At 49.3% G+C, this 24,925-nt stretch overlaps 8 protein-coding genes across 8 annotated transcripts; 4 read left to right on the top strand and 4 right to left on the bottom strand.

The window, feature by feature from the left end:
* Nucleotides 1-1,948: 1,948 nt before the first annotated feature.
* On the bottom strand, nucleotides 1,949-3,115 carry KY384_005314 (uncharacterized protein; the record flags this gene model as incomplete). The annotated part of the gene is made up of 1 exon (XM_044813815.1): nucleotides 1,949-3,115. One exon carries the CDS (start codon nucleotides 3,113-3,115, stop codon nucleotides 1,949-1,951), a length of 1,167 nt encoding a protein of 388 aa, XP_044669116.1.
* A 721-nt stretch (nucleotides 3,116-3,836) lies between these two features.
* Nucleotides 3,837-5,516, bottom strand: KY384_005315 (uncharacterized protein; the record flags this gene model as incomplete). Its single annotated transcript, XM_044813816.1, has 4 exons — nucleotides 3,837-4,671; nucleotides 4,692-5,074; nucleotides 5,129-5,296; nucleotides 5,358-5,516. The coding sequence occupies 4 exons, from the start codon at nucleotides 5,514-5,516 to the stop codon at nucleotides 3,837-3,839; spliced, it is 1,545 nt and encodes a 514-aa protein (XP_044669117.1).
* Nucleotides 5,517-5,884: 368 nt separating this feature from the next.
* KY384_005316 (uncharacterized protein) lies at nucleotides 5,885-7,237 on the top strand (the record flags this gene model as incomplete). The annotated part of the gene is made up of 3 exons (XM_044813817.1): nucleotides 5,885-5,952; nucleotides 5,998-6,228; nucleotides 6,682-7,237. The coding sequence occupies 3 exons, from the start codon at nucleotides 5,885-5,887 to the stop codon at nucleotides 7,235-7,237; spliced, it is 855 nt and encodes a 284-aa protein (XP_044669118.1).
* Nucleotides 7,238-7,672: 435 nt separating this feature from the next.
* KY384_005317 (uncharacterized protein) lies at nucleotides 7,673-9,948 on the top strand (the record flags this gene model as incomplete). The annotated part of the gene is made up of 4 exons (XM_044813818.1): nucleotides 7,673-8,452; nucleotides 8,512-8,751; nucleotides 8,801-9,022; nucleotides 9,346-9,948. 4 exons carry the CDS (start codon nucleotides 7,673-7,675, stop codon nucleotides 9,946-9,948), a joined length of 1,845 nt encoding a protein of 614 aa, XP_044669119.1.
* Nucleotides 9,949-10,101: 153 nt separating this feature from the next.
* Nucleotides 10,102-11,816, bottom strand: KY384_005318 (uncharacterized protein; the record flags this gene model as incomplete). The annotated part of the gene is made up of 2 exons (XM_044813819.1): nucleotides 10,102-11,443; nucleotides 11,503-11,816. 2 exons carry the CDS (start codon nucleotides 11,814-11,816, stop codon nucleotides 10,102-10,104), a joined length of 1,656 nt encoding a protein of 551 aa, XP_044669120.1.
* Nucleotides 11,817-13,004: 1,188 nt separating this feature from the next.
* KY384_005319 (uncharacterized protein) lies at nucleotides 13,005-15,139 on the top strand (the record flags this gene model as incomplete). Its single annotated transcript, XM_044813820.1, has 4 exons — nucleotides 13,005-13,163; nucleotides 13,220-13,277; nucleotides 13,334-14,034; nucleotides 14,192-15,139. The coding sequence occupies 4 exons, from the start codon at nucleotides 13,005-13,007 to the stop codon at nucleotides 15,137-15,139; spliced, it is 1,866 nt and encodes a 621-aa protein (XP_044669121.1).
* Nucleotides 15,140-16,321: 1,182 nt separating this feature from the next.
* Nucleotides 16,322-18,853, top strand: MFS2 (MFS siderochrome iron transporter 1; the record flags this gene model as incomplete). Its single annotated transcript, XM_044813821.1, has 8 exons — nucleotides 16,322-16,435; nucleotides 16,484-16,690; nucleotides 16,747-16,909; nucleotides 17,068-17,103; nucleotides 17,168-17,290; nucleotides 17,342-17,611; nucleotides 17,664-17,886; nucleotides 18,547-18,853. The coding sequence occupies 8 exons, from the start codon at nucleotides 16,322-16,324 to the stop codon at nucleotides 18,851-18,853; spliced, it is 1,443 nt and encodes a 480-aa protein (XP_044669122.1).
* Nucleotides 18,854-19,317: 464 nt separating this feature from the next.
* On the bottom strand, nucleotides 19,318-24,717 carry KY384_005321 (uncharacterized protein; the record flags this gene model as incomplete). The annotated part of the gene is made up of 10 exons (XM_044813822.1): nucleotides 19,318-20,485; nucleotides 20,534-20,690; nucleotides 21,804-21,840; nucleotides 21,921-22,039; nucleotides 22,310-22,410; nucleotides 22,462-22,657; nucleotides 22,709-24,071; nucleotides 24,121-24,396; nucleotides 24,449-24,546; nucleotides 24,597-24,717. 10 exons carry the CDS (start codon nucleotides 24,715-24,717, stop codon nucleotides 19,318-19,320), a joined length of 3,636 nt encoding a protein of 1,211 aa, XP_044669123.1.
* Nucleotides 24,718-24,925: the final 208 nt, after the last annotated feature.

A 24,925-nucleotide genomic window follows, 5' to 3' on the forward strand; every position in this document is an offset into this window, starting at 1 on the left:
GGTTGACAACCCTGGTGACCCTGCCCTCCCCAAATGGTCAATCAAGAGACTTTCTTCCAGGGCATAGTAAGATCCAGTTAGCGTTGAGGCTGAATCCTGAGCAGCCAGATTTGAACGATCAATTTAATACGGTATCCGAGGGCGTTGTGCAGCGCGCTGGATGCAACAGCAGATTCTGTGAAGTCTCACTTCTAACCGAGTAGATAGCGGTCCCTGAGTGGGTCAAAGGGCGACAGTCAACGAAGACAAGGCCAATAGACTGGCTCAAGTAGCTTATGTTAAAACGCTTGGGAAAGTATAGGAGGGTGAGAAGCTTTCAAAGCCGAGGAAGCAACAATGCTGTCGGCTTTCGTGAGGGGCGTTGCACAATCGGCTTCCTAGAGTTGGTTTTCCTGAATCTGATACGATCTCGATGCATCAGTCCTCCCCGGCAGTGAAGAAGAGCTAAGACCTCGAGGTGGACAGGGAGGAGATGGGAAGGACAGCGTATTGCGTATGCAGAGACATCGGGACACGCGACTGCAGAGTACGGGGTGAATGTAAGGTAATGGATCTGGGCCTGCTAGCACAGGGTAGTAGGTAATGAGAATGGTAATTGGTAATTGGTAATAAATGGCAGCTGCCCTTTAGCGTCCCCTGCTTTCCCGGCTCCACACGTCGATCAACCTTAAGGCACAGATCAACCATCATCCATCATCCATCATCCCAACCGTCCCACTACCCAAACCATCGCTGGACTATCTTCAATAATGCTACTTTCAGAACCCACAGGAAGTGTTGATGCCTGTCTCGGAGCGGAGGCATCTTCAATCAAGGTGCGCTTGAATGCTTTGATCGTTCAAACCCTACACTGCGGCACTTCTTCAGCATCATGCGTCGCCTTTCTCCTCTATGCGCCCTGGTCGCCTTCTGCTGCAGAGGCAAGATCTCACTATGCCCTGTCTTTCATCTCGGAGATCTTCGTCCTCATCAATCATTGGCTGCATTTCTCCTTGCTGCAATCCTCTGCGATCTGCCCTGTCGCCTTTTAAGCTTTGTCCTTGCATCCCATCTGAAAAACTAGGCGGCGTAAGCCAGAGCTGATAGAGGGGGCTAATGCAAACACGCGCAGGATGCGCTGGTAGCCCCGGTAGTGAGATTGATAGCGACAATGCAGACAACGCCACCGGTTTCAAGCATGCATTCCCAAGAATCTTACTTCAACATCCAAGCAGCGGAAGCGCGTGTATACACATAAAGCCCCACCTGAAAATCCTTGGAGCTCTCCATAGTCGCATCGACCTCCCAGAACAAAGTATGGGTGCAGTCCATTTGGATTGAGGTTGCACTTTCCAAGCTCGCCACTCTGCTCACTTGCACCAATCGGAGCTTCTCAACGATGTTCCTTGCTGATGATCGATGTTCGCAAGTCCGAGAGGATAGAGCTGCCCTCTTCAAATACTTGAGTTGCAACGGACGTTTGATAGGGATATCTGCACCCTAGCGTGTGCGAGAAAGAGAATAGTAATTTCCTTGATGGTGCAAAGCATTACTTTCAGATGTGGCGATCGAGCCGACGTAGGGTTGCTCGGTAAGATGCGTACGACTGTTGCAAGGGTATTCACCTTCCCATGGCGAGGTCCACAATGATCTTCAATGATCTATATCCTACATTACCTAAGCAGATCTATTCCTCGGGTGGTGCGGCATTATTCAGTCCGCTTTGTCACTTTTCTTGCCATTTGTTCTGTGGCTTGAAGCCCCAGAATCTGGAGAGTGCAAACTTCTTTCCCAATCATCCATTAGATTTGTCGCAGTCTCAGTCAATTTGCTCGGGGACAGCTTTGCAAAGGCTGCCCAATGTCTCTCATGGTCTCGCTCGACTATACTCGGCGGGGCCTTTGGTCGCGGAGTTGCATCAGCAGAGCTGAAACCCTTTCAGCTGAGTAGCGACGGATATATTCAGGACTTACCTGATACTCGAACGCGGCGTGCTACCTCCTGTCAATGGCGGAATTACGCTTTCCTTGAGCTGAAGGTTGGAAGTGTCGAGCCTGGTCTCAGGAGTATTCCAATTATCCCACCCATCGTCGGAATCACCTGAGGTCACACTAGGGGAGCTTTGCGCAACGACTGCAGTATTATTTTTGAGAGGCGTACGTGGTTGGGCAGGCAAAGCAGTGGTTTTCTGTACGTCGCTGATTGAAGCTGCGCTTGGTTCATGCGTTTTAGTCTGCAGCTTTGATCTGCCCTCTTCACCCACTTTCGAGACGCTGAGAATCTCAGTCTGGGATTTCCGAGTGCCGGATTTGGATGGCACATTTGGTGCTCTCCTGTCCGACATATTTGAAACATCATCGAAAGTGACTTGCTTTAGATCTTCGAAGAAAGTCTTCAACCCTTGCCGAAAATCTCCAACGAGCTGTAACCCTGTTTCTAAGATTGCGTCCTTGTCCGTAGATTTGTATATCTCAGTGGGGGTGCCATAGACGCTCAACGGTCTTCGTAGTGTATGAGTGGACTTCCCCTCTTTCTTTGTATGCTCTGTCTGGGGTTTGACAGGACCCACTGCAGCCAGCGGCAACGGCACTATTGACGAGCTTTGTGGAGACAGGAGGGATAGCGTACGGGCGTGCCGAGATCCAGCGAACACTTTGCGCTGCGAGCCTGCCCTTCGTCGATCTGTATCTCGATGCCCTCGAAATGAAGGTTCTTGTGTAGCCGAAGTACGTTGAAGCGAAGATTTCATTCGCTGCAACTGTCCCAATTCCTGTAGCTCGTTCTTCTTTGTGCCTGCTTCGTGTGCAGCCCATTGAATTTTCAATTCATCGAGTTCTAATTCAGCCTTCACGAGATCCTCTTTAAGCTCTAAGACTTTTCTTTCCTGCGCAGCGAGAGCGGTGAGGAAGTTACTAGGCCCAGCAATGCGCAACGGGTGCCTTTCTGGAGATGAGAGACGCGTCGGAAGCAACGGTGTGTTGGGAACCGAGGACGAGGGTGTGTGAATGCGACTGCCGCTGCTGTTAGAATTGGTGGAGGATATAGTTGAACAGAGATCCAGACTAGGGCGGTGCGATTCCTGTATTGTTGAGGGCACACTGGTGGTCTTTAACAGAGGTGAACCATTAGCGGCCATAGCAACGGAGAATGCTGTTTCGCAGAAGAGGAGGGTAGACAATTGAAGAATTCAGTAGTGATCGAAAGGCAGAGTGAGACAGCGGAGCCTCTACCAGTGGACCTAGCAGGACATTTCGTCGTCTGCAGCTCGTGCATGGTGATTGGCCACTAATACTTTGCCTCATTGGTTCATTTCACAACTTATCTAAATCTAGTTTATGGAGGACACTACCGGCTATGCACATTGACATTTACACCTTTGCTATGCTTGTCGACGGATCATCGAATCGGCCATGTATTTACCAAATCCCTAAGTATGGTCAAGAATTGAAAATGGTTGTGGTACAAATCGCCTTCCAGCCAGTGATGCTACCCAAAGACCGCCAAGGACCAACTGCCCGTTTGACGTGGTTACCGGCTGAAAGCCTCGAATCATAGATTAGGCCACCGATTCTTCAGTCCCTCTGTCCATTTTGAATATAGGACATCAGCTAGTTGCTTTGTGTGATCCATGCCCGGGATGAGTTGCCCTGGAAGATTTGACTGCTTTTCTGGCCAGTGGCTATCATTAGGAGGGAGTAAAGATGACCGACGCCTTCTATGACTCTTCAAATGAGGGTTGTTTTGGGCGAGAATCAATTTTGGCTGAGGCGAATTTGGCTGCGAGGGAGCAAGAAGCGAGGCTAGCTGGGGATCACTGAACATGATTTAGTATAAGAATGTAAGTTGTGCATCGCGACTTACTCCTGGACTTTCCGAATAACAGAGCTCAAGAACAAGTATCCTCCTTCTGCGTCATTTTGGTTCAAAGCGTCCCATGCTAAAGCGACACGGGAAAGCAGCTCTTGCTTGACGTGGCTCCTGGTTTGTGCGTGGATCTCTTGAAATGCTGGATGAATCGCTTTCAAATGTGCCCTTCTACCGAGCATTGCTCCCTTGGTTGCAGGCTCTGCTGCTGGGTGCTGGTTTTCATCTACAGAGTTAGGTAGCCCCTTCGCCTGCTCGGTATTCTTATCAGACACCCTTCGAAATTGTCGTATTGTCGAAGAAATATTGCCAAAATTCAAGCTCGGGGCAAGCGGCTGTCTCTGTAGCGAGTCTCTGCGTCTCGTCGAGCTTGGGCTTTCCTCGGCCCACGAACGCTTGATGGGGGTCTGTTTTTGAACAGTCTTTGTTGTTCTCGACTCAATCAGAGGATCATCCTGGATGGTGAGCTTCTCGAATTTAGTTGAAGTCTCAGAGGCGCTCTCGTGAGTCCGCGGCAACTTGTGACGCTTCTGTGTTTGAGTCTCTCCGACCTCACGAATTGAGACTACTGGACCTTTAATGGTGTCGAAAACCCAGCCGTCCTGATCCGTATCTGGACCGAGCGAATTCATTGTCTCCTCATAGTATTTCGGATGCAGGACTCTCTCCTGACGCACGTCCCAACTCTGCCGCTGCCTTACAAGCTCTTGCAAGTCCTCAATTGGACCGGCGCTTTTCAGAAATCGATGTTGCAAGAGCTCACTCGCCGTTGGCCTCCGGTCTGGATCTTTCACCAGGCAAGCGGCTACAAAATCCTTGAACTCTCGACTGAACGCGCCCCCTCCAACCTTGGTGCAGGTGCTTTGGGAATCAAGAATAGAACTTTCATTGGATGCGTGCTGGCGTTAGGGGGCTCTCCTTGGATCATCTCGATTGCAGTGATACCTAATGACCAGATATCTGCTTTGAAGTCGTAACCCGCTTGTTGTATGACTTCAGGTGCCATCCAGAACGGTGTTCCAACAAAAGTATTTCTCTGTGATTTGATGTTCGTAAGTTGTGCAGCAACACCAAAATCCGCAAGTTTAACTCTTCCGGACTGAGCCAGGAGTATGTTTGCAGCCTTAATGTCTCGATGGATCTTCCCCTCTTGATGCAGATAATCTAGTCCCAAGAGTATCTCGCGACATATGATCGCAGCGTGTGCTTCCGTGAAGGGTCCCGTTTTCAGCTAAGGTCAATATTAACTCTTAAACCAGGTTTCTTTGCTCAATCGATCACTCACCAAGTCCAGACAGGAGCCACCGCCGAGAAATTCCATCACGATCCATAATTTATGCCCTCGAAGAAAGCTTGCTTTGTACTGTGTTACAAAAGGACTATGGCAAGTGCTCAGTACAGAGATCTCCTGCTGTATATCTTGTATATCATCGTCGCTTGATTCGAGATCGATCTTTGTTCCCATGAGCAAGGAGTAATCACAAGGCGACGCAGTCTTCCCACGTAGGTCTTACATGTTTGATCGCAACAACATCACCAGTCGCTTTCTCAATCCCTTTGTAGACAACACCGAAGCTGCCACCTACGTAGACACTAGTCAGCCATATATGAACGGCCGCAGTGTTAGTACACTGACTGCCTAATTCTTCTAACACAGTGTATTGGTCGGCCATGCTCGGCTGGCCCAGGTGTCCTGATCAAGAGAAGAGCAGAGTCGAAGTGCAAATTATGTTCGCTTGCAGACATATCTACCTCCGGTACAAATTGTATGCGGGTTGTCGTTCATTGCAGAGACATTCGCGCATTCAATTAAATTTGACCTCTGTGTTTGTTTATTAGGAGACGTAGTCTAGACAACGCGGATGCGGAATTCCTCCGACTAATGGCGTCATGAGCGCGATACTACTCCAGAACACCACTTGCACATCCGTGTTTCACGAAGAGAGTATTGCGCAAGGCGTTCAGTTGTTAAATCAACGCGCAATAGGACATTCATGGTATCTTACAAAAGTCGAAAGAAGACCAGCATTACAATCTCGTAATGCGATTTGAGTACTCTGTGGAAGAACCTCTAAACAGGGAGCCTCCAGTGCAGAAACTTACAGAGAGGTATTATTACTGCAGTTGTTCTGGACATTAAGCCAATGTTGCAAGCTTCATTACAGAGCAGGGTGCTTATGACAGGAATCATGGGCCTATACCTCACTTGAACGCCGATGATCACGTTGTTCACGTTGATGGCGACGTTCATACGATTCTAGAACTATCGGTTGAGGAGCTGAGAACACGGTTCACGCAACATGAGATCGTTTCTGCGCTTCAATGCGCCGGTAACCGTCGACACTCTATGCGAACTTTACTCAAAGAAGTCAGTGGGATCGATTGGTGAGACTGGTTTTCGTGAAAGCCTATACTTTGAAAGGTAATTGTTTAGGTCAGATGGGGCGATCATGAATTGCCGTTGGAAGGGGCCGAAACTCAGGGATGTCCTCAGCCGAGCTGGAATCAGAGCAAAGGCCGGCCACGTCGCGTTTGCGTGCTATCAGACCCCAGTGCAACACACAGATTGGTACGGGAGCTCAATCGAGCTAGCAAGAGCCCTGGAAGAAGAAGCTGATGTGCTGTTGGCTTTAGAGGTAGTTCAGGTGATAGTCTGGACGTCAGGAACGACGCTGAAATTCGTTAGATGAACGGGAAACCTCTGTCTGCGAATCATGGATACCCAGTCAGGACTATAGTACCCGGTGTATCAGGTTGCCGTAAGTACCTCCCTAGAAGAGATCTTGGCGCGTCTGAGCAGACGATTGGAGCAACATTTGTTCATTTGGTGGCCTAGAGCGCCGGAGAGAGTCGTGCTGAAAGCAAGATCGGCTTAGGCTCCGTGAAGTGGCTCGAAAGAATAACCGTTCAACGAGACGAATCTACAAATCACTATCAGCGCTTTGATTACAAACGATTGCCCCCTCAAGCAACGGATGTCGAAGCGGCGAGAAAATATTGGGAGCTTACACCTGCCTTGCAAGATATGCCAATCAACTCGGTGATCGCGATTCCTCAAAGTGGTCAAACCGTGCGATTGAACTCCGATGATACGTTGGAGGTGAAGGGTTATGCAATACCGCAAGGCAACCAAGGTCCAGTGGTGAAAGTTGAAGTCTCTACTGATATTGGCCAAACGTGGACAGAATGCAACATTTTGGCGGGTGGGGAGTCGGAGAGCAAATGGGCTTGGTCTCTGTGGATGGTTTCGGTACGGGCACAGAGGGGAACGCAACGCTTGCTTTCTCGAGCGACGGACAAGGGTGGCAATGTACAAACAGGCGAGCCGGTGTGGAACTTGAGGGGAGTCGCATATGATGGACATGGCGAAGCAAGAGATCTAAACGTCATATAATCAGTGCGACCTCATGAACGCACCTAAGGGCATCAATGAATGTTGATCGTCTCTGAAGTTGTATCTTGTAACGATCTAGTTGAGATACAAGTGTAATTTTAAGGTCCAGAAACCAGATCTGACGAAACCTTGATTCGGCGCATTCCAAGCAGATCCACCAATCATCTCTTCGAGACTTGCCACTCCAAAAACCTGTTGACAGAGGAGCCTCTTGCTATATGGCAAGCTCCCGCTCGCGATCAGCTTGGAGTCTAGTCAGAATGCCTGACGTGCAAGTCTCATACGACCCTCATCGTCTAATTCGTTGTCGCTGGCAAGGTAGACAAGCCGATTGACCCATGGAACACTATCGTCACTCTATGGTGCTATTCGAGATCTAAATTTGCGCGAGCAGTTCCATCATGCGTGATTGGATCAAGGCCAAATTCCAAGATCATGCTTCAGCGACAATCGTGGGAGTCTACAGAGGAAGCTAGCATTTCTGAGTCCACTTCGGACTACATCCAAAGGCCCGGAGCTACAACGCCCGCCTCTAGCCTAGCCGATCTTGAAAATGTTGACACCGATACTGATCATCCTGTCAACGGTGTCAAGCGTGGTCGGCTTTCGGAGATTGCAAAGGAAACGAAGGAAAGAACTAAACGAATTTTCAAGGCCAGAGTTGCCGAGGAAGACGGAGGCCTTGCGGAGAGTGTGAATGTTGAGGAGGGTTTGCAGAATGATCCAGCTTTCAGTCAAAGGCTGCTTGCGCAGAAGCGACGTCGCAACGTCAAGAGTGTAGCAGAAGGGACTTTAAGCGCCGTTCAGACGATAGGCAAGAGTATCGTGCATCCAAAGGATGCATTAAAGAGTAAAGCCACCAAGTCTACAGCAGCCCAACTTTCAAAGGCTCAACGTCCTTACCTATCACAAAAAGCAGACCTTGATTTGTTACAGGCTCATGATAACCTGAAAAGGGCTGCATCATCAAGCTCATCGCTGGAAAACACGTCTGACGAAGAATATGCAGCTTCTATTCGAGGGAGCAGAGACCGGGTTCGGCAGATGGAAGAGCACCGGGATAGCATGCGCGCCGCGTGGTCGACGAGTAGGCACGTCCGACGAGTGCGCGTAGTTCCCAAGAGGCACATCGATTTTCCGGAGGACCAATACTTCAAGATCATTGATCAGAGAGGAATTTACAAAGGGTACAAATGGCTTGAATGGCTTGGATTCGTGAGTTCCGACCGATAATATCACGAGATGATACTCTTGCCTCTGACGCAAATCTCAAGAATCTTCTCTACTACACACAAGATTTTTGCGCACAATACATCGACGATATTGAACAACTACCATTCGATATTGATAGCTCGAGGCATTATGTTGAACGGCTGCTCGTGGCAAGCGCGCCGTGGCAGTCATGGATTATGAATGTCCGTTCCGTCTATCGCTGGGAAAATAAAACGACGACGGGAAATTGGTTCGCTCTTTACTTAGTCCTTTGGTACACGCAGCATGTTATGGGCTTCATCGTAAGCTCCTCAGCCATTGTAGCGTGGGCTAACCTGACTAAGACTACAGTACGGCTACATCATATACATTGTCGTTAGAAATTACTACGCGCCTACAAACGTTGATGCGATAAGGGCTACCACTCAACGGGCGTTAGATAGTAGGAAAAGAGCCAGCAAAATCGTCGAACTCATAGACAGGCACGGGGGCCATGACTGGCTAGAGCCCGTCCTAGAGGAGGTCGGTCCTTATGCTCAACTGCAACTTAGCGACCTCGCCAATTTGCTCGAGGTGATGCAAAATTTCTATCATTGGAGATCCCCTCGCAAAACCTTGGCTTCTATCAGCTTCTTCACGTCGTGTCTTCTGGTATCCCTGTTTGCGGATATGGAGTACTGCATGAAGATCGTTTTCTTCATAGGTGGCGGCACTTTCTTCCTCTGCTGGCCAATCTCGAGCTTGTAATTTATATCTGTAAAATCCTTGCTTTATCTTTCACTAATACTTTTAGATATCCCAAGTATCGCTATCTCGTTTCCCCTTTCAAATGGGTTTTTTGGGACATCCCAACCCATGCGGAATGGTCATTTCAGTATTTGAGAAAGCAAGCGCAGATTGCCCGGGAGGACATGATTAGGCAGAAAGTTGAGGAAGTTCACATCAATGAGGTCAATGGACAAGTCGATAATGAGTACATTGGCGATAATCATTCGGTACCTCAAATCACGATTAACAGCGGTCTATCTGATCCACCTGACGACGAGTCCTTTGACGATGATTGGCACAGCGTGAATTCCACAACAAGCATTCTTGAAGGCAGTGATATTCGTTCTTTTCGTGGTCTCTCTGGCGGTTCTTTGGGGCGCCTCATTGTGTATTCAAAAGGCATTCGCTTCGTCAATAGTATCGGCCGGGCGGAATCCTGGCGAATGTCCTTCCTCGATTTAAAGGAGCTGAGGAAGAGTGAAGGGACTAGAGCTGCTAAGCTGCTCTCGCTCCCGGATCGGCTTGAAATCAAGCGTTTAAACGGCAGCGGGATACATGTTGAAGGTATGAAGAAGCGGGATGACGCATTTAACAGTATCATTGCGTTCTCCGGGTTGCAGTGGCAGAGTCTACAAATTCTACGGAGCAAAGATCATAAAGTAAGTACACATTTACAAAGAGATGACAGTGCATGGATGAAAGTAGAGCTCGGAAGTGGGCTAGAGGCATAAGGAACTTCTGACTTTCGGTGATTGGGTTCAGTTACAGAGGGATCCAAAAAGGACCACTTTCTATGGGTTTCAATCAACATCTACGCTTAGTGCAGATTGTTTGGTAACGGCCAGCTGAGATATTTTCTCACTTCGAACGCATAGAGGCATCAGTCAGCCCATCCAAGCATCTGGTTCCTTCCGGAGAGATTTCTGACCTGGACTCGTAGGTCTTCCCGATTGATCGGGGACAGTGAGATATCCACCAAATCCGTTGCCAACCACAACACTTTGGCGGGCAGGATCCCGCCATTGTGGGCTTAACGGAAGAGGATTCGCAAGACTCAGCGGTCTTGTACGTGGCGAATAGTCTCGGAAGTGATTGGCACTTGTGGGGTTTATAACGGTCAGATTCCACTCCAGCTCACTGACGGATTTGGTATAGAGATTCAGTCTTTGAGTGAAATTTTCTGCCAACTCTGATAATTCATTGACACCGGCTGAAGTTCTTCTGCTACCAGGCCCAGGAGAAAGAAGGAATGGCAGGCGCTCGGAAAGCGCATACAGTTCACTGAGTAAGGGGAGTGAACTGCTTAGGACTGATTTTGCCAGGTAGCTATAGTAGCTGTCTATGGGGGCCGAAGCGTTGTATCCACTGGAGTTTGTAGTACTTATTTCATAATGAAAAGTATTGAGAGATGGACTTTCGAGGCTTGGGATACTTTTTAACGGAAAGGGTCTCTTGACGTTTTGAACGACCCGTAGCGTTTCAAGTTTTGGACACAGGGCAAGTACTGTATGAAGGATTGAGATCTCGATGCCAGTGTTCGAAAGTGTCAACGAAGAAATCGTATTCCGGACGCGAGGTTCGGAAAGGTAGCTTGCCAGGCCGTTTATCGTCAAAGTTGGAAGGTCGTAAAGATGCATTTTTGTCACAGGTGGGAAGCGAGACGACCCTACCTGCGACAAGAAGCTTGAGTCGTCAAAGTATGGAAGTCCCTTAATTTCCACGGCGGAAAGAGCAGGCAAGGATGACAAAACCTTGGAAACAGTGTCTGTGTCCGCAGCGAGATGGTGGAGCTGCAATTGTTCGAGACGACGCCAATGATCACACAGACCCAAAGCAGCAAAGGTCTCTTCAGCACCAGAGGCATATCTCATCCAACGTAGGTTTGGACAGCATACTCGCAATTCTTCAAGGAGCACGCTCGATGTCGGATTGTTGCTGAACACACCCTCTGGCAAGTCAATGTAATTGAGATTGTGTAGCACCGACACGGCTCGGGCCAAATCGGCCTTAGCATTCTCTCTTGTCATATATGGTAGCTTCAATGTCTGCACATGATCTGCTAAGGGTGTCCTTTCCCTCACAGTGCGAGCGAAAAGCTGTAAGCGTTCTTTTGCGGGATCTCGAAGACTGCCAGCGTGACTGCCGAAAGACGATCTTCGTCTTCCTGCAACCAAGTCGGGCTCTCGATTACAGTAGTGGACAGAATCTAGACGTACATTCTGATACCTGCGTCGCGGGCTCTTGTCAACGGATTGGTCGGGATGTACTATTGGCTTCCAACTCACAGTAGACTTTGTGCAGCTGGGGCCCAGTGGCGGGTGACCGTTGCACATTGCGCTAGATCTCTCATGTCGCAAAGCATGCAACCACCGTCCATTTGGGAGTCCTCGCACGAATTGTAGCTGCCATCCTGTGAGTGTGGGCAGACGTATGAGAAGAGTCGGGTCAGGAGACTTTGGGAGTACCCGAAGGTGGGATTAGGAGGGAATGAAGATTGCGTATCAATGTCATTGTCGTCGATGTTCGATGTCTTTAAATCTCCGCCACCGCTGCGGCCCTTCAGTAGGGTTTTAGATCGCAGACTGCTGAGGAACTTCATCGTGTTTGCAGGATAGTAGCCTCGAAATGTGACTCCTGGGTTGAAGCTGCCTAGCAATGGCGTTCTTATAATAAAGCAACTCGGCTGGTCCCTTTATTCTTAAGGCTGCACACGGTCTTTGCCAAATGGGTTTCTTTTTCGAGGCTCTCGCTCGCTCTTCAATGTGCTAGTCTCTCTTCCGAGTACAATATCGGTGCCTACAACTGGTGCATTCGAATTCCTGTGGCGCCATTTCTGGGCCTAATTTGTACTGAGAAATGTTTCCGTAGAGCGGTTGGGGAACGGGTCGCGCAAATGGTCACTGGGCGATAGTCTCAAAGACCATTGCTTGCGCAAACTCGCCTTGCTTGAGCGACTCGTAACAGTGTCTCCCGCGACGATAGCAGTAGGATCAACTCTCACAAGCGAAACGTGGACTCAAGCGTCACGTCAAGACCTGTTGCATATGCGAGCGGCAGTTACGGACTCGCGCTGTATCACCGAATGTAACGCTGGTCATAGGACTTGACTACCCGAGATATGAGGTGACACTCAGGATCCCCAAAGAGGCAGTCAAGTTGTAATGTAGGGAAGCTCAGATTGATGCTCGATTAATTGATATAGTGCATTCCTTCCGTGGCTCGGCATGGATCCGGCCAAAAGAGATGCACGAGGCGATGGAACCAGCATCAAAGTCAACAAGATATTGTTGGTAACGGAGCACTACACCGAAGAGGCCGTTCACACTGCAACACTATGATTCGGTCACGGCGAGGAATATGGAAGCACAGTGAAGGTTGGGAAGAATGCATCCATGGTACCAATCTGTGCATCCAGATTTGACTTTCCGCGCATTTAGCGTGTTCCCCTAAGCTAAGAGTATGTTTGCGCTACTGCGCTTTCAAATTTTCAACCTTCTGGTGATTGTACTGTGATCGAAGCAAGCATTCTTTTCTTACGGCCTATCTGACCCCTAGTCACTCCTTCCAGTTCCATTGAGTACATAGCACTGTTTTTTCTAGCCCGAGAACACGTCGTTGACGACTCCTGACGACCCCTTACTTCTCACTTTCTAACACCTTTTTGACCGCACCTCAATTGAGCTGACTAGTACCTGGCGTACGGCTCGATCCTTTATTTCGATTCTCTGGCACCACCTTCAAATCAAGCCCAGATAGCATTCATACCTTGCCTCAAAATAGATTGATCATGTCGAGCGTTCAAGGTCCGAACCCGGTAGATTTCGACTACTATCTCGTGACGCATGTGGCGACCACGTGCGATGAGCACGGAGTCTATGTAACGAAAGACTCGGCGGAAGTCATAGAGATCGGTTGGCTTTTGTTGCATTCGAAAAGTCTGGAGGAGGTGCGTCCCGAATTGAAGCGTTGCATTGGCTGCTGGCTTACCCTACTTCTTCCTAGGTGCATCGAGAAAGCATCCTGGTCAAGCCTGTGAACACTCCAATCACCCCTCTATGCAGTAAGTAGCAATTCTGTCGGGAGAAGGCCCAGCTTCATCCACTGACACTTTGTCAGCGAGCTTAACAACCCTCACCTGGGAGCATGTGCGCTCTGCTGGGACCTTCCGAGACGCGATCACCCGATTTGATGCATTTGTTCAAGAGCATTTGAAAAGCAAAGAGTTCTCGTTCGTGACGCTAGATTCTTGGGATCTGCGGGTTCAATTACCCAGAGAAGCTCGAGACAAAGCCGTGGTTTTGCCAGCTTATTTACAACACTCGCGTACTTTTGACCTTCGGACTGAGTATCAGCGCTGGCAACAACACCACCCAGAGTCTCTTCCGTTTGGCCCTAGCTCACTGGCAAATATTTGTGCAGCGTTAGAGGTGGAACCTATTCAAACCTCGGCACCAATCAAGCACAACCTCCCGTTTCACCTGCAAGCATTGGCGCCAGCTTCTCCCCGCCGAGCAATAGAAGAAGCGATCACGCTAGCGCGTGTTCTGCAAGGGTTGATACGAAAATCTCAACCACAGCACGAGCACCCCGACGTACTGACACGACCCCTTGATGCCAAAGCCGACGTATCAGCCTTTCTTCGGGAGCGCAGTAAAGTACTACACATGAGCGGTCTTCCACACGACACAACACAGTCAGAGCTTGAGAGTTGGTTCACGCAATTCGGTGGACGGCCGATTGCCTTCTGGACGCTGCGGACCCCTGATCAACACAAGCCAACTGGGTCTGGGTTCGCTGTGTTTTCGTCGCACGAAGAGGTCAGCCAACCATTTCTCTTGAACCACCTCATCTGAGATACCCCGCACCTTTCAGGCTTCATTTTCGCCATTCTCACCTCCCTTTTCTCCTTACTCATCGATCTGATACTACTACCAACACCAAAGTTGCTCATATTTGCTAACACGCTTATAATAGGCAGCCGAAAGTCTCTGCATGAACGGACGCGCTCTCAATGAAAAGGCCATCGAGGTCTCGCCGTCTTCCAGTCGAGTCCTGGATCGAGCAGCTGAAATACTCACCCCGTTCCCTCCCAGCAAAAACCGGCCTCGTCCAGGAGATTGGACATGTCCGTCATGCGGCTTTTCTAATTTCCAACGTCGTACAGCATGCTTTCGCTGCTCTTTCCCTGCAGCTTCGGCTATGCCAAGTGGCGATCCCATGGGCTATTCCAATTATGGGTATGGCCCCCATCACATGATGCCTCATCCTCACATGGGACATCAAGGTGGACATAGCATTGGGCATGGCCGCGGAGGCGGAGGGGGAATGGTACCCTTCCGAGCTGGCGATTGGAAATGTGGCTCGGAAGGCTGCGGTTACCACAACTTTGCCAAGAACGTTACCTGTCTTCGGTGCGGTGCGAGTCGAGCAGGAGCTGCTGTGGTTGCAGATTCAGCATTTCCATCTCCGCATGAGCATTCCTCCGGCTACAGTATGGGCCCATCGTCAATTGCAGGCACGCCTGGACCAGGACCCTTTGCAGCTCCCGCGGGAGGGTTTGGATCCGCAGGGTTCGGGGGCCAACAATTTGGAGGACCCCCAAGTCAGTACGCTCTGCCGTCTGGCATAGGGGCTCCGACGAACGCGTACCCACCTATGGGAGCAGGTTATGGACAAGGGCTCTCTGGTGGGCCTTTCGACAGTCGGGCTGCCGAAGCTGCCTTTACCTCAGCCAACAATGGACCACCTTCCAGTAGCGCAACAAATGGACCACCAGCTTATGGTAATGCCACATATGGGGGTAACAGCAGCATGGATGGCGCTCCAGATCCATTTGCCTTCCTCTCCTCCGGCCTCGGTGGCCTTTCAATGAACGATGATAGCCGACGGAACGGAGCGAATCACAACAAATCTCCAACTTAATTCTAGCTTATGAGAAGAAAGAAACGATCGATCCTGGGAAAACATACAAGAGATTGGCCGTGTGCATAGAGGAACATGATTCAAGGTGGTGAAGAGCAAAGTGACGGAGAGCTTCATCGTCACGAAACCAATGAGATGGTATTTTCAGGATAGTGGTGGGGGCATTCGATGGGCGATAGATCTCCTTGTCAGCATAGCGGGATGGCATGGGTTGGCAGCGGCGGTGTTGGTGGTCTGGAGTCTCCGGGAAAGCAAAAAGTGTCTATGTCAAGGGTGCTGGACGACTAGATTGGCTTACAGAGTGTGCTACTTGCTTCTTTCTTGCAACATCATGTTTTGCTTTCTATTCACGTGTGTCAAAAGATAGGTGAGATTCTATTGGGGGATATTCTTGTCTTATGTGGGTTGAAAATGGTGGATTTCAGGTGGTGCAACAGATGGAGATTGGGCATTTGGCAGGTAGATACGGGTCACTTGGGGAGAATCAGAGCATGCTGTTAGATAGTGATGGTTACATGGACAGCCAGCCGTAAAGCTTCGATCTGAGTGTTACTAGATAGTCGAATTAGCTAAATAAAGCACCAGTGGGGTTTCCAACCAATGACGCCGACGCCATATATGACTTGGTTAACGTTTGCATTGTATCATGCCTACGACTTTGCTGTCAGCCCACTACAGTATACGGAAGGCTGATGAAGCTGTGATGTTACTATGGATCCGGAGTCAATGCCCCGGCAACATGGCTAATCCCCGTGCCTTGCATAAAGTCCGCCACAGCACAAATGCATTAAATAATAGGCCGGACCTCGAGCTGCCGTTCGACCCGTCTGGTGCCGTTCCCTCTAGAGACTAAAAGAGTCTGAAAATGAATATATACAGTGCCTGCCTTCCGACCTGCTCACTCTTCGCCGTGATGTATCCATCCCCCCTTGCAAGCACCTTCAGCTACTATCAGGCCAGGCATGGACCATCATCCAACCAATACAAGACATGTGAGCCATCATTCATCAATCAGCTTAACTCAAGCTCCAACCAACCATTCCATATACCCAAAACAACCCTCACGTAGGTCTACTGCTTCTGCTCCGTCTATCGTCCCAGTGGTGAAGTCAAGCCCGAGATCGACTTCGGCGAACAGAAAATGCTGCTTCTTTGATCGAGGACCACCATACTTGTACAGAAATGAACTTACTCTGTGATTGGCCAGATTGGTCGTTGGTGAAGTCGCAGGGCTTGCTCGTCCCTGAAGTCGTTGACTATCCATACAATGGCTCTGGCACTGAAGCAGACCCCTTTGTAAGTCGCACATGTCTCGATCTGACCACCATATCTGATATGGCTCAGGTGGCGGAGTATATCCCCCATGATCCTCGAGATCCCATGGGATTTCCCATGTGGAAAAAATGGATGATCACGCTTTTGGTTGCTTTCGCCACCTTGACCGTCGCTTTCGTTTCCTCTGCTTATTCAGGCGGCTTTCTCCAAATCATTGAGACCTTTCATGTCAGCGAGGAAGTCGTAACGTTGGGTCTTTCTCTATATGTTCTCGGAGTATGTACCCAATTCAATGCTGGATGAGCCAAATGAATATGCTTACGCCTTCATAGTTTGCAATCGGTCCTCTTTTCTGGGCTCCCCTTTCCGAGATGTTTGGTCGACAATCTTTGTTCTTTATAACTTTCGGGGCATTCACGGCCTTCAATGCAGGCGCTGCCGGTGCACAGAACATTGAGACATTGATAATCTTACGGTTTTTTGCTGGGGCTTTTGGTGAGTGGTCTGCGAGGCATGATTATCTCCTTTCGAATTCACATGCGATCTATGGTTTCGATCTTTTGTTTTATCACGCAACTGCCGACTGTCATCAAGAATTATGTCACTCCTCTAGCTGTCGCCAAGCAGTCAGACTGATCTTGGTGTCTGTCTAGGTTCCTCACCACTCACGAACGCTGGCGGCGTTATAGGTGAGCAAGATTTTCCTTGCCCTGATTTTGGGAAGTGCCATGAAGCTGACTTCTTCAACTCAAGCCGACATGTTTCCCCCTGCACAACGTGGATTAGCACTGCCAATCTTTGCAGCAGCTCCTTTCATGGGTCCTATATTAGGACCAATTGTTGGAGGCTTCGTTGGACAGAGCGTCGGATGGCGCTGTAAGCCAAGTTCATGCGAGTTGTGGATTGGACGTTGCTCACTTTATGCAGGGATACAAGGAGTGATGGCCATCTTCTCTGGTACACTTTGGATCATCAATGCCATCACCTTACCGGAGACGTATAGTCCGGTCATCTTACGTAGTCGTGCCGCCGCTCTCAGTAAACGTACAGGTAATGTCTATAAATCACGAATCGAGATATCGCAAGGCAAAGTTGATCTTGGGCGGTCGTTCAGAATTGCCCTCTCAAGACCTTGGATCTTACTCTTGAGGGAACCGATCGTGCTGTTATTGGCTATCTACATGGCAATCGTTTACGGTTTGTCTTTCTATTCTGCACAGCCATTAAATGGCGATCTAAAACAGGACAGGGACTTTGTACATGTTGTTCCCAGCTTTTCCCATCATTTTTCAACAAGAGCGCGGTTGGTCCCAAGGCATTGGAGGTCTTGCGTTCTTAGGTGTAGCTGTTGGCATGTTGGCCGCCGTAGCCTATGCGATTCCAGATAATGGTCGTTACCGCAAAATCGAGGATGTTTGCGTGGAAAAAGGCGAACGTGGAGCTCCACCTGAGGCAAGGTTACCTCCAGCTTTGTATGGTTCGATATGTATTCCTGTTGGCCTGTTTATTTTCGCTGTGAGTCTTTTTAGGGGCTCAGCCAACTCGGCAGGTGCTTACACATCTCTTAGTGGACGAATTATCCGTCCATACATTGGAGCGTTTGCATCATCTTTACGGCACCTTTTGGATTCGGAAGTAAGTCCAATGATCTGTTGCAGCCACCGATCCGAGAATTGGTGCTCTGGATCTGCCCTTTTCTACACAATATAGAGATATATTGACCACGGGAGTAGTGGTCTTGGTGTTCCTTTCAGTTTTCAACTATCTGTGAGTGGGCTTCTCCTTGATTGGCCCATCGCCCGCTTCCGCTGTGTCTGTCACTCTCTAGAATGATACTGACTGTGAGATCGTCCAGAATCGACGCATACACAATATATGCCGCGAGTACTCTGGCAGCCAATTCTGTGCTACGATCAACGTTTGGCGCGGTCTTCCCGTTGTTTACGACATATATGTACCAGAACCTCGGCATTCATTGTATGTAGTTGCACGAAATTCGCATGTTTTCCCCCGGAGCAAAGTCTCAAGATTCTCCTAGTTCGAACTTGCTGACCCCTCCGCCTCACAGGGGCAAGTTCCGTACCAGCATTTCTAGCGCTAGCCTGCGTACCATTCCCCTTCCTTTTTTATAGGTATGGCGCGAGTATACGAAGAAACTGCAAATACGCCAAGGAATCCGATGATTTCATGGACAAGATCAAGGGCAAGAAGGCGCCATCAGAGCATGAGAACGCAGGCGGTGAGGATGGTCAACGGAAGGGATCCGCAACCCATGACGACAGTCTGATCAGATTGTCTAGCTACGAGTCTAAGAGGAGTGTTGAGGTCGAGAAGGAAGTAGCAGAGGCTTCGAAAGATGCAGAGGTCGGTATAATACCGCCAGCGGTAGATGTGCCTGTTACGCAGAAGGAGAAGGAAATCGAGAAAGCGGGAACATAAAAGCGGGTTCCCAGCACCTTTGGGTTCAGTAGATTTGCTTTACAAATTAGTGATTCTGGCAAGGGTGGTATCTCTACCCAAATGTGCTGCTTTTGTGAGATGAGTTACACAGACTCGCCGCTCGTCTGTGAAGGGTCGTCTGCTTGGGCGTGATAATCTTGGCGTGTATAAATATCCAATGAGATTTGACCGCCCGGGTTGTAAAGCCTAGATCATACAGTGTCATTATGGGGGAGCAATACAGGATGTAATCAAGGTCCGGCCAAAAAGGAGGCAAGGAACGCTAACGAGAGACTTCCTTTTGAGGACAGTGCTTCAATTTCCTATCTGAAAAGTCTCTCATATCGTCAAAAGATAGGCATCTAGCCTCTTCATACAGCTGGTCGTACAGACAATTGATCATATGGCCATGGCAGCGCCAGCACTGCGCACACTAGTTCCGAGCAAATTCCTCCCTTTCCAACCTAGTCGTCCCCATGATGATGATAATGATGATGGTGCACGTGCCTTTTCAGATGTTCATCCCGTTTAGCATGTACGGTCATTGTTGATGTGACTGCAGGAACTGTGAGCATTACATCCACAGCGACCTCAATCACCTCGTGCAGTTCACCTCCGACGACATAGGATGAGGCCGTCAAGATCCGCTCTCCCGGCTTCAGATTGAATGCGGATGGAGGTGGGGGTGAAGTGATTACTGTTGGTTTAATGGCTACTTTCTCTTGCACTTTTGGTGGTGCTGATTGTGTCGTAGATGGCCTTGAAGCTGCGGAAGACGAGGGTGGTAGAATCGTCTTCTGCAATGTTGGCTGTTGACCCTGAGATTGGCTAGCCGCACTGCTCGTGGCTGCAGTTGGAGGCTTCCCTGGTTTTGGAGCTGGTTCTGGGCCATAGGCTACCTGAAGCCCGTTGACAAGACCCATAAGGGGACCTTTGACATTTTCTTGCGCAACGGAAGCTGGCAGCGGTTTTTCGAACTTGCACTGCTGACTGTTTTGCGTCATCTCGAAGACGGGACAGTCCTTCATCACTCCTGAGCTGACCTGTTCGTTACACTGCTTGACAGCTTGCTGCAAAGTATCGCCTTTCCAAGCTGCAATGAAGTCACCATGATATCCAAAGCCGTATGGATCCCCGTTTGCTAGGACGAATTTGCCTGGTACGCCCTTGAACTTGTCTGTTGCAACGATGGTTTCAAAGAAGAGAGTGATCAAGCGGCGGTCATAGCCTTGAGGACAGTTTCCAACGGACACGCCGTCTGGATAGGTCACGTGATCCTTGTGCAGCGGACCCCCATCGAGTTGGCCGTTCCAGCAGCTAGGAAACTGCATTTCGAGTCTGATACCGTCAGTACAGGAGGAGTCTAGAAATGCTTTGTCTGGCAATTTGTGGCGGCTCAAAGTAGGCTCGTCGTTGCCGGCAGCGTAGTGTAAGCAATTGAATCCTAGCGCGCGCTGTGCACGATCGTCTTGACTTGAATCAGGCCATGGTCCCAGGGGATGTGGGTCAGGATCAGGGATTGTGGTGTTGCGCCTGAAATTGTTCCCAGCAATCATCTGGAAGCCATTTGGGAATGCTTCTACCGTCTGCGGTTTGCCATCATGGGTGTTTCCGTTACGGAGAAGATAATATCTAAACCATCTGTGATCAAATAGAGCTGACAGATAGGTGAAGACCTACGATTTGTGTGGAGGCTTCTCTGGAACCACCTTTACCGTCCCATCATTGTGTATGAAATACATTGCAGGAGCCCAATACGCGGACATGTCTTGAGCAATGCCACAGGAAGTACAATTGGAATTGAGAAGGTCATCAGCCTTAGCGGTTGGACTGAAGGCTGGAGATGCATTAGTGTATTAGCTCGCATGGGGGTGGGTGCATTCGAGGGACATACCGCTGCCGCCTTTGATGCTATGTACATGATCTCCAATAGAAGCAAAGGCCATCAGGGGGTCGAGACGGGCCAGCCCAGTCGACCCTTCACACTCTAAACGCCAAAAGCCTTGAACAGTCGCGCACAGCATCAACGCTGTAGCTGAAGTGAGCCAAAAGAAATACATGCTGCAATAGTAGAATGAGCGTGAGTGCTGCGCCTGGCAAAAGCAGAGTAAATGCTGTTAGTATGAGTCGAGAAAGATGAACATCACGAGTTGTGAGTGTTAATTTGACGTTGGCGAGATAAGCGCGTCATCAAGTATTGGTGGCAAATACATCAATGGCAACTGCAACCTTAGAAGAAGATCCTGGAAGGCGCCTCAGCTACCAGCACAGATGACCATGTCTGAACATCTGTCCTCAAAAGGACGTCGATAAGAAGTGGAGAGAATACAGTACCTCAACGACCCAACGCCTCTATTTGAAGCGTCACTTTCAATTTCCGCAATTCAAATTGTGACTAATACTTTGATAGTCCTACAATGCGAACCCACCAGAATGAGGGCCACGTGCTTTACTCCGCAAAAGCAGAATGTAGGGGGCTTCTTGCCTATCGGAATGTGATAGGCGACGACGCGTATGAGTCGTTTGAGGAAATCTTCACTCTCATAGAATTGCAGTTCCCCAGGTCGAGAAGCCGTCGAAAGTAACGAGAGTCTGCTATCAGTCCAAGCAGTATGTGTGAGGGAGACCTTTCTGTAGGGATGCCGAACTGCGCAAGACACAAATGAAGGAATGATGAATCAAAGAGAGACTGAAAGAAAAACGGAGCAGTCGATGAAAAAGATGTCAACACAATTTGAACAAGCGAGCTGCCCTGTAGATATGCTCGTGACCAGGGCAAGGCATTTGCGGGGCACTTTGGGTTTCAAAGAACCCATACCCAGAATCAAAATTACAGAAGACAATATGCTTATAGTATTGCGACTTCGCTCTCTCGGCGGTGAAGCGAAGTCGATTCTAGAAGCACAAGCAGTGTTTCACAGTGGAGCTGGCACAGCAAAGAAGCGCTCACTTGTGATGACGAGTTCAAATGGAGATGAGGCGAGGGTCTATTGGTTGTCAGTGGTGAGAGATTAAAGGAGTCAGGACGACAAAGGAGGTGGTGAAACTCCGCCAAGTAAATACATACCCTAGCGTTTTGGTAGTCCTTGTATTTGTACTTCTTCTTGAGACAGCATTTCCTCGCTTCACAGAGAGACAGAAATTGCGAAGGGACCGACAAAGAGCAAAGGACTTCAACGCTGCCGCCTTGGGTATCATGGTTGGTTAGACAGAAGAGAATTTGGGATCTGGACCTGCAATTTTCAATAACCTGGGATCAGAGTGCCAACCAATGTATCCAAGCCGGCGTATATGTGACAACCAGCGGAATGTACATATCCTACATGCTCACAGCAAACGCGAATTGAAACAACATGATGCTGCGCAATGGTCATCGCAGGGAGAGAATACCAACTTACAGACTCCGCATGTCAGGCATTCTGATAGCAAGCACGATATCCAAGTCTCATGAAGCACCGTTTACAGCCCCAGGCATGGGAGAATCCAATGGACTAGATTTCTTCGGACTTTTCAAGGTCAAAGGGAATGCAAAATCTTCCTCGTCTTCCTCTCCCTCGCTTTCGTCGCCGTTAGCACATCGTTGAAGCAGGAAGGGTAAAAGCACTTACGGTAGCTTCCAAGCTATGTAGTCCTCCGTGCTAAGTCCTTCTCGGCCTTCCTGTAGGGACGCAAAATCGCCTGGAGTCATCATGCCCGACCGGGTCCTTGGCGAACCAGCAACAGAGAGTGGCCGAGTCAGCTTGGGCTCCACAGCGTCAAAGATACCTTCATCATCATCATCGTCTTCGAAAGAGCTTGGGTATGCTGGGACACATTAGTAGGCCTATACCTATTCTTGGATTCCGAAAGACATACCCCGTCTTAGTGCAAGTTGCCTGGCTTTAACATATTCCATACCCATTCTCTTCCAGTCCAGTAAGTCGCTCAAGCGCTCCGTCCGATTTCTCTGATTGATACGCTGCCGTTTGCTCTTGGATGCAAAGTCAAACATGAAGCCCGTCAGTTGATTAACTGAGTCATCTACACCTTTCGTTCTCCGGTCAACAATGTAGATGCCATAATCGGAAGCGTTCTCAATGAGCTCCTCCATGTAGCAGCCGAAACCCGAGAGATTAGTTGTGATGCTTGGGACGCCCATCACTGTACACTCAGCAGGCGTATACCCCCATGGCTCGTAGTAAGATGGGAAGACCCCCAAATGGGTCCCTCGTACGAAGTCGTCGTAATCAAGCGGAAGTACAGGATTTGCCTGGTTGAGAAATTCTGGGTGAAATATGACTTTTACGCGATCTGATGGGTGGTTGAAAAGCTGGACACGGCGAATTTGGCTCAGAATGGGATCCTCTGCATCATTGATCATATTGTGCGTGACGATCGGTGGTAAATTGTTCCTTTTCGTTGCAAAAAGCCGTCTTCGCAACATGACCCGGTCCGAACTAGATAACAAATCCTTATCCTCTGGTAGCTCACCCCCCTGCTGCCATTGTATAGCACGTTCGAAAAGCCGCTTCCCAACCTCCTTCTCTATAACCGTCACCGTGTCTCGTAGTGACTTGATGACAGCTTGCCCTTTGAGCGCTTCCACCGTCAATGATGAAGTTTGGGCTGGCATGATGATAAACGCTACAATTGTCATCTTAGACCCGGAAGTCTTGAGGCTATGGTTCAGTCGCGCTAGAGACTCAATAAACATATCGACGCCTTTGTTCCGATACTCGTAACGACCCGCGGTGAAAAAATACAAGGTGTTGTCGGGATCGAAGTCGTTGTGTCCATAAAAATGGCCACGCACAAATTCATGAATCTTCTCTTTCGCCTGTTGATGGAGATTTTGAAATTCGTGTATGGCAGAAAACTTCTTAACGTTTAGACCATTTGGCAGCACACCATCTGGCTTTCGTTTCAACAGGTGCTCACTTTCGTATGCAGTTATATGAGACACAGTGGTAAAAACGTCCGATGAGTGCGCACCCGCTCTTTCGATGCAATATCGGTGGTAGATGCCCCTTTTGCCCGCTTCCGAATCCACATCGAAATACTGTAAATTGTTGTAGAAATCGACGGAGCCGGCACACAAATATCGGCCAAGTAGCGTTGCATGAGTAGTAAATATGGTTGTGATATCTATTCTCCTTCTCTTGGCTAACGGAATAGCTACAGCGGCGAGCCATTCGTGGAACTGCGCTATCACCGCTCTTTTACTTTCATGGAAAACATACTACCTTTTTGTCAGTTTCGACCTGGACTGTACGTGTATTGAGTCTGACCTCTCCCAGAAACCATGCTACAAGGTAGCCGAACACGACAGCCTCGTTCGTCTCTTCATCGCCTGGCGGAGACGGGATGCCAGCAGTGTTCCACAAGTCTGCTTTCCATTCATCCAACCAGCGATAGCCGGTTTTAGTATCAATAAGTATAATCCGTGGCGCGCCTTCTATGAGCCATCTGCCGTAGTATAATTCCACTCCCCTCGATTTCATCGCTGCAATCGTCGCGGCAATCTCAGGATTTGTCGGCGTTAGAGGCTCTACTTCGACAGCGGCCTAGGACCGTGGATTAGCAGATGTACAAACTTCGCAATCTTGGGCTCGATACCGAGGTCCGATTGAGCGGCCCAATCAGGGTATATCTGTCGCCATATTCTGCGGTTGTCACTGGAGCTTTGGACTTGATGACCGAATAGATGCCACCAACTATTCTGGTGTAAGCGAAGGCAAGATGACTCGATTCCGAAGCATTCTACCTCGATTGGCAGCTTCTGTTGATATCTCGAACAGCATGTGATTTCGTAGCTCCCTGCCCGTTGACTCCGCTCTCGCTGCGACTGCCTCCTCCACGGAGCCATTGACGTCTACGGCTGACATTTCAAAAAGGCAAATGTTTTCAACCCAAACAAAGAGGTTGACACATCCACATCTGGACACAGTGCGCTAGGTGGGTTACTGAAGGCAAGCTCTGGACAACACTTCTAGCTCTTCTGAATAAGCACAACGCCTGTTCCGTAGAGGTTCAAGGTGATGTCGCCCAGAGCAAGTCACAGACGAAGGGGGAAGGGAGGAAGAGCTTGGTAGA

This window comes from Bacidia gigantensis, assembly GCF_019456465.1.
Source record: "Bacidia gigantensis strain McMullin 20006 chromosome Unknown contig_245, whole genome shotgun sequence".
NCBI lineage: Eukaryota > Fungi > Ascomycota > Lecanoromycetes > Lecanorales > Ramalinaceae > Bacidia > Bacidia gigantensis.